Source organism: Eschrichtius robustus, chromosome 21 (genome assembly GCF_028021215.1).
Source record: "Eschrichtius robustus isolate mEscRob2 chromosome 21, mEscRob2.pri, whole genome shotgun sequence".
Classification (NCBI taxonomy): Eukaryota; Metazoa; Chordata; class Mammalia; order Artiodactyla; family Eschrichtiidae; genus Eschrichtius; species Eschrichtius robustus.
This window is the reverse complement of record NC_090844.1, coordinates 22,541,725-22,548,365: the sequence shown is the minus strand read 5'-3', so window position 1 is coordinate 22,548,365 and position 6,641 is coordinate 22,541,725. Positions and strand designations below refer to the sequence as shown.

Below are 6,641 nucleotides of genomic sequence, written 5' to 3'. Positions count from 1 at the left end.
GGCGAGGAGCCTGCTCAGAGCCTTCTGTCTGTCGGTCTGGCACAAAATAGGGACTCAATAAATATTTCCCAAGTGCATGAACAGCTGCCTGCTTTTCTCCTTTTGTTTAGTCACAGTCTCCTTTTAAGCTCCTACAAAGAAACCCAGGGCGCTGCATGCTGCCAGTTCCACTAGGGTGTGGATGTAGGGTGAGAGGAAGGGGAATGAGGAATCAGGGAGGCCAGGGATCCGAAACGAGAGGGAGGAAGAGAAAGATATGCTTAGAGGCCCAGGGCCAACAAAGAGCCAGACGCAGGCGAACCCAAGCGCTCTGCACCCGGGACGGGGCCCCAGCGCACCTCCCGCCCAGCGCCGTCCACGCCGCCGGCCTGCACCGGGCGAGGCGCCCCCAGTCCGCACCCGGCGCGGGTCAGTGCCCCCGCCCCCGGGGCGGTGCCGGGAACACGCGGCGCCTCCGGCGGTCACGTGGGGGCCGCTCCGCCGGGCGGCGCTGCTGCTTCCCGATCGCACCCTCCCAGTGCCGGGGACGCGGCGATCGTGCTCCCGCCGGAGCCTGGGGAAGCGGAGGCCAGGAGGCGGCCCGGCCCTGCGCCCACAGGATGCCCGCCGCGGAGCCGGGCGCCGCCGTCCTCGTGGAGCTGGCGGAGGCGACGACGCTGCGGGCCGCGGGGCCGCGGCGGCAAGGGTAGCGGGGCCGGAGTCGGCCCCGAGGCGCCGAAGGCGGGCGGAGTGGGAGGAGGAGCGGCAGGCATCCTCCGCGGCGCGGCGGGCGGGCGGCGGCCCTGCTGCCCCGGCGCGCCACTGGCCCGGGAGCCCGGAGAATGCGAGCTGCGCTCCCCGCCGGCCGCCGCCTCCCCCCGCGCCGTGCGCCCGGCGACCCCCGGAGCTGCTCGCGTCGCCGCCGCCCCCCAGCTGCGGGCGCCCGGCCGCTGGCTGCGCTAGGACCCGCCGCCGCCGGTTGCCGAGGGCCGGTAGGAAGGGAGGAGCGGGAGCGAAAGGGCCCCGGAGACTGGCGCCCGCCGGGGCGCAGCGCGGCATGTAGCTGCGGGCTCCCGCGCGAGGGTGTCGGCCCGGCCCCGCCATGGCTGGGACGGACAGCGGGAACCTGAAGACGGTGAGGCTGTGGCGGGACGCCGCCCTGCGCGCCAGGAAGCTGCGGAGCAACCTGCTCCAGCTCACCCTCAGCGCGGCCGGGGGCTGCCCGGGGACCGACCAGCTCGACTCTCCCGACGCGCCCCAGCTCGTGCTGCCGGCCAACATCGGGGACATTGAGGTGCTGAACCTGGGGAACAACGGCCTGGAGGAGGTGCCCGACGGGCTGGGCTCGGCGCTGGGCAGCCTCCGCGTCCTGGTCCTGCGCCGGAACCGCTTCGCCCGGCTGCCCCCGGCGGTGGCCGAGCTGGGCCACCACCTCACCGAGCTGGACGTGAGCCACAACCGGCTGAGCGTCCTAAGCGCCGAGGTGGTGAGTGCCCTGCGCGAGCTGAGGAAGCTCAACCTCAGCCACAACCAGCTGCCCGCCCTGCCCGCCCAGCTGGGCGCACTGATCCACCTGGAGGAGCTGGACGTCAGCTTTAACCGCCTGGCGCACCTGCCCGACTCCCTCTCCTGCCTCTCCCGCCTGCGCGCCGTCGACGTGGACCACAACCAGCTCACGGCTTTTCCGTGGCAGCTGCTGCAGCTGGCGGCCCTGGAGGAGCTCGACGTGTCCAGCAACCGGCTGCGGGGCCTCCCTGAGGATATCAGTGCCCTGCGGGCCCTCAAGATCCTCTGGCTGAGCGGGACCGAGCTTGGCACCCTGCCCAGCGGCTTCTGCGAGCTGGCCAGCCTGGAGAGCCTCATGCTGGACAACAACGGGCTGCAGGCTCTGCCCGCCCAGTTCAGCCGCCTGCAGCGACTCAAAATGCTCAACCTCTCTTCCAACCTCTTGCAGGAGTTCCCCGCCGCGCTGCTGCCCCTGGCTGGTCTGGAGGAGCTCTACCTTAGTCGCAACCAGCTCACTTCAGTGCCATCCCTGATCTCGGGCCTGGGCCGTCTTCTCACCCTGTGGCTGGATAACAACCGGATCCGCTACCTGCCTGACTCCATCGTGGAGCTCACTGGCCTGGAGGAGCTGGTCCTGCAGGGGAACCAGATCGCTGTGTTGCCAGACAACTTTGGCCAGCTCTCCCGGGTGGGCCTGTGGAAGATCAAGGACAACCCGCTGATCCAGCCCCCCTACGAGGTCTGTATGAAGGGGATCCCCTACATCGCAGCTTACCAGAAGGAGCTGGCTCATTCCCAGCCGGCGGTCCAGCCCCGCCTCAAGCTGCTCCTGATGGGCTATAAAGCTGCAGGAAAGACCCAGCTCCGTCACTGCCTCACCGAGGACAGAGTGGAGGGGAACCAAGGAGGAGAGGACAAGAAGAGCCACCCGCCTTCACCTCCTCCCGTGAGCAAGGGCATCGAGGTGACCAGCTGGACAGCGGATGCCTCCCGGGGCCTGCGGTTCATCGTGTATGACTTAGCTGGGGATGACAGTTATGAGGTGATCCAGCCCTTCTTCCTCTCCCCGGGGGCCCTTTATGTGCTGGTGGTGAACTTGGCCACCTATGAGCCGCTCCGCTTTCCCACCACCGTGGGCTCCTTCTTGCATCGGGTAGGGGCCCGGGTGCCTCATGCCGTGGTGTGCATTGTGGGCACGCACGCCGACCTGTGCGGGGAGCAGGAGCTGGAGGAGAAGTGTCTGGACATCCACCGCCAGATCGCCCTGCAGGAGAAGCATGACGCCGAGGGCCTGAGCCGTCTGGCCCAGGTGGTGGATGAGGCGCTGGCCCGGGACTTTGAGCTCCGCTCCGCCAGCCCCCATGCAGCCTACTACGGTGTGTCCGACAAGAACCTTCGGCGGCGCAAGGCCCACTTTCAGTACCTGCTCAACCACCGGCTGCAGATCCTCTCCCCTGTGCTGCCCGTGAGCTGCAGGGACCCACGCCAGCTACAGCGCCTGCGGGACAAACTGCTCTCAGTGGCCGAGCACCGGGAAATCTTCCCCAACCTCCACAGAGTACTGCCTCGGTCCTGGCAGGTGCTGGAGGAGCTGCACTTCCAGCCCCCTCAGGCGCAGCGCCTCTGGCTCAGCTGGTGGGACTCGGCTCGCCTGGGCCTGCAGGCCGGCCTGACCGAGGACCGGCTGCAGAGCGCCCTCTCCTACCTGCACGAGAGCGGCAAGCTGCTCTACTTTGAGGACAGCCCGGCCCTCAAGGAGCACGTCTTCCACAACCTCTCCCGCCTCATCGACATCCTCAACGTATTCTTCCAGAGGGATCCTTCCTTGCTGCTGCATAAGCTGCTCCTGGGGACCAGCGGCGAGGGCGAGGCTGAGAGCCGGGGTGAAAGCTCCCCGCTGATGGCGCCGCCCGCCCCAAGCCAGGATGCGCTCCGGGCCACCCAGCTCCATCATTACGTGGAGGGCTTTCTGCTGCATGGGCTCCTGCCGGCCCACGTCATCCGGCTGCTGCTGAAGCCTCACATCCAGGCTCAGCAGGACCTGCAGCTCCTGCTGGAGCTGCTGGAGAAGATGGGACTCTGTTACTGCCTCAATAAAGCCAAGGGCAAGCCTCTGAATGGGTCCACGGCCTGGTACAAGTTCCCGTGCTATGTGCAGAACGAGGTGCCCCACGCGGAGGCCTGGATTAACGGGACCAACCTGGCCGGGCAGTCCTTTGTGGCTGAGCAGTTGCAGATTGAATATAGCTTTCCCTTCACCTTTCCACCCAGCTTGTTTGCACGCTACAGCGTCCAGATCAACAGCCATGTGGTGCACAGGTCGGATGGCAAACTTCAGATCTTTGCATACAGAGGGAAAGTCCCTGTGGTGGTGAGTTACAGACCTGCCAAGGGGGTCTTGCAGCCGGACACGCTGTCCATTGCCAGCCACGCATCCTTACCGAACATATGGACGGCGTGGCAAGCCATAACCCCCTTAGTAGAGGAACTGAACGTCCTACTTCAGGAATGGCCTGGACTGCACTACACCGTGCACATTCTCTGTTCTAAGTGCCTTAAGAGAGGGTCACCCAATCCACACGCTTTCCCAGGTAAGAGGGGAGAGGGATGTGTCTCTCTTGCGGTATGTTTTAAGATGCATTTTGGGAAGATATTTGTTTCTCCTTTGGCAGACTGTTTGCTTAACCTCACTGGCTCCCCAGGAGAGCTTTTCAAGGTAAACAGAGGGGGATTTGGGGACAAGCAAAAGGCAGCAAGTATGTGAGCAATATGAATACAGTCCCCAGTATCATGTATCATACTCTTCTAATAGCAAGACTCAAACTTCCAAAGTGGGTTCCAGTCAAAACATTTCGGATCTCCTTTTCCCTCTTCCCAATTCAGCCCACCTTTCCTGGAAGGAAATTTCAGATGGTTGAACAGAAAATGAGTGGTGTCTGATGCCGAGCCCTGGGCTATAATGCTTATTAGACACATCTCGAAGGGGTGCTTTGAGTTTGAGATGTCTAGTCTCATATTCTTTTGTTTAAGTTCAGAGTGTGATCATAATGCAGAAATTATTGCTCCTTTTTCTTAAGCAATTCCAGAGAAGAATGTTTCGTAATCGGGGTGAATGATGGATTAGTAAAGACAAAAATGTCAGTCTGTAAGGCATGACTCAATCCTGGGATCACTGTTTCACCCACTGCACTCTAGGGCATGAAAGAGAGATTACTGAAATCTCTTAAGGGGAGTTTTTTGGGTATTTCCTGGTAATTTTGTGCTTTACCGACATCTTAAGGCCTGGTTTTTGGTTAAGTGTTAGAGAGTGGAGCTTTATGGAGGTCCTTTGTAAGAGATGGAAGGGACAAGAAACTGACACGAGTTTTTGGGGTTTTTTTGTTTTTGTTTTTTTTCCTCCTTTGGGGAGTGTTTTCCAGCAGACTTTTTTTTTTTTTTTTAACTGTTTCAGGTGAGTGGGAGAATTCCAGGACTGGTAGGGTTTTTCAAGCCTGGTTAATTGGTATCCTAAGTGTCTATTTGGGAACGGGTCCATTTCTTGACCCTTTGGAACTCTTCTCTAAACAGCTCTGATTTTTGTGAAGCAGGCTTAGTTAACATTCCAAGTGTCCTAAGGACAAACCCAATAATAGTATCATTGCCAGTTTCTCCCCTCGGTCCCCCACCTCTGGGTACATTGAGGGGGGTGATGAAATGGAAAACTGTACGCCACTGTCATCTTTGTCCTAGTCTGAATGCTGCTCGTAATAGTATCGGGAAGGAATTGGACACCAATATTTCTGAAGGTAACATCTCCCTGTTGCCCTAGATCTAGGTTGAGTTTAATTCATCAGCTGAAAAAAGCCACCATATCCAGTTACCAGTCAATTAAGCTGTCCATTCTGTATGATTATCTGGTGTCTCCTCACAGTTCACGACTTGGTAGCCTTTTCAGTTTGCTTTATATTTGCCATTGTCTTTATGCATGAAAGCAAAATTCTTCTCTATTGTGCCACGAAATTGAAGAAAGTGGTTGAGAATTACATATTCACAGAGCAGATTATTGAAGGAGCTACTTAAAGCCAGTTCTTAACACAAAGATGGAGCGTTAATAAAACTGATATTATTAACAACAAAGGGGAACACATAGGTTATTGAACAAGTAAGGATTTGTGCAGAGGAATTCGAAGAACTTTGAAGAGTAAACAATGAGGCTGAATTTTTTTTTTTTTTTTTCTAATCTCAGCTCTTTATTTTTTAAGTCATAAATTCCACAAACAAGCTGTCTCCAGATGCAGAGACAACCCCATTCTCTTGCTATTGTTTTGCCTTTTTGTCTTTCAGGGAGGTTCACCTGGTTTGCAATCCAGGCTATAGGGAAGAGGTGGCTTTTTCAACGTAAAAAGCAATTAAATGATTGAAAATTGTCAAATTATCTTATGTAGTGAGTAGGAATAACTCCACAGCTGTTTTTATAATATGGACTGCAGGCTTCTGTCTTGTTTATGGTCAGAGAAAGAAATTATCTTTTTTGCTTCGTTCAGGATTGATTTCTTCCAAAAGCAGCAGAGGGTACAGAGTAGTGGGAAAAGATGATTATAGTACATTTATTATATTAAGACAAAGAAAAAACCACATTTTCCTCTTTCATAATTTTCTGTGATAGCCATCATTTGTTAGTATTTGTCGCAATTCTGAAAGATTTGAGAAGAGCTAAAATAATGAAAAGCTAGAAGGTGATGTAGGAACAAACGTATAACGTTGGGCGTTCAGTTAGTGAGGGCATACATTTAAAAATATGCTCAACGAGTCCCTGGATTATTAAAATATATTGTAACTCAGCAGAAACCTTTGAATCTCTTGGTAGCCTTTTGTTTCTTTAAGAAGTCATTTTGCTTTTTAGAGACATGAAAAAAGTTCGTTACTTAGTTTTACATTTTATTAAAGTGTCAAGTTCTCTTGTAAACTAGCAATTTTATATACAATGGTGAAAAAAACACTGGCTGTTAAATTTGTTTCAGCTTCAAGACATTAAGATTAAATAGAAAATTAATCAAAGTGTCTCCTTTGATTTTATACGTAAGAAACAAAGTTGCATTATTATCTTAAAAAGTTTGTGTGTGTGTGTGAAAAGCCCATTTTGGCTCTGTCCCTGTGGATGGGACATTGAATTTTCT

At 55.5% G+C, this 6,641-nt stretch overlaps 1 protein-coding gene across 5 annotated transcripts in view; it reads left to right on the top strand.

Annotated features, from left to right (window-relative positions):
- The first annotated feature begins 934 nt into the window (after positions 1-934).
- Positions 935-6,641, top strand: part of MFHAS1 (multifunctional ROCO family signaling regulator 1) — a 125,695-nt gene continuing 119,988 nt past the window's right edge. For 2 of the 5 annotated variants that reach the window (XR_011072134.1, XM_068532115.1), the window contains exon 1: positions 935-4,076. Coding sequence is in view for 4 of the 5 variants with exons in the window: in XM_068532115.1 (XP_068388216.1) it covers positions 1,082-4,076 (2,995 nt within the window). In the remaining variant the exon portion in view is untranslated. The remainder of the gene's footprint in view (positions 4,077-6,641) is intronic. The other 3 variants (XM_068532112.1, XM_068532114.1, XM_068532113.1) reach the window with 3 other exon arrangements.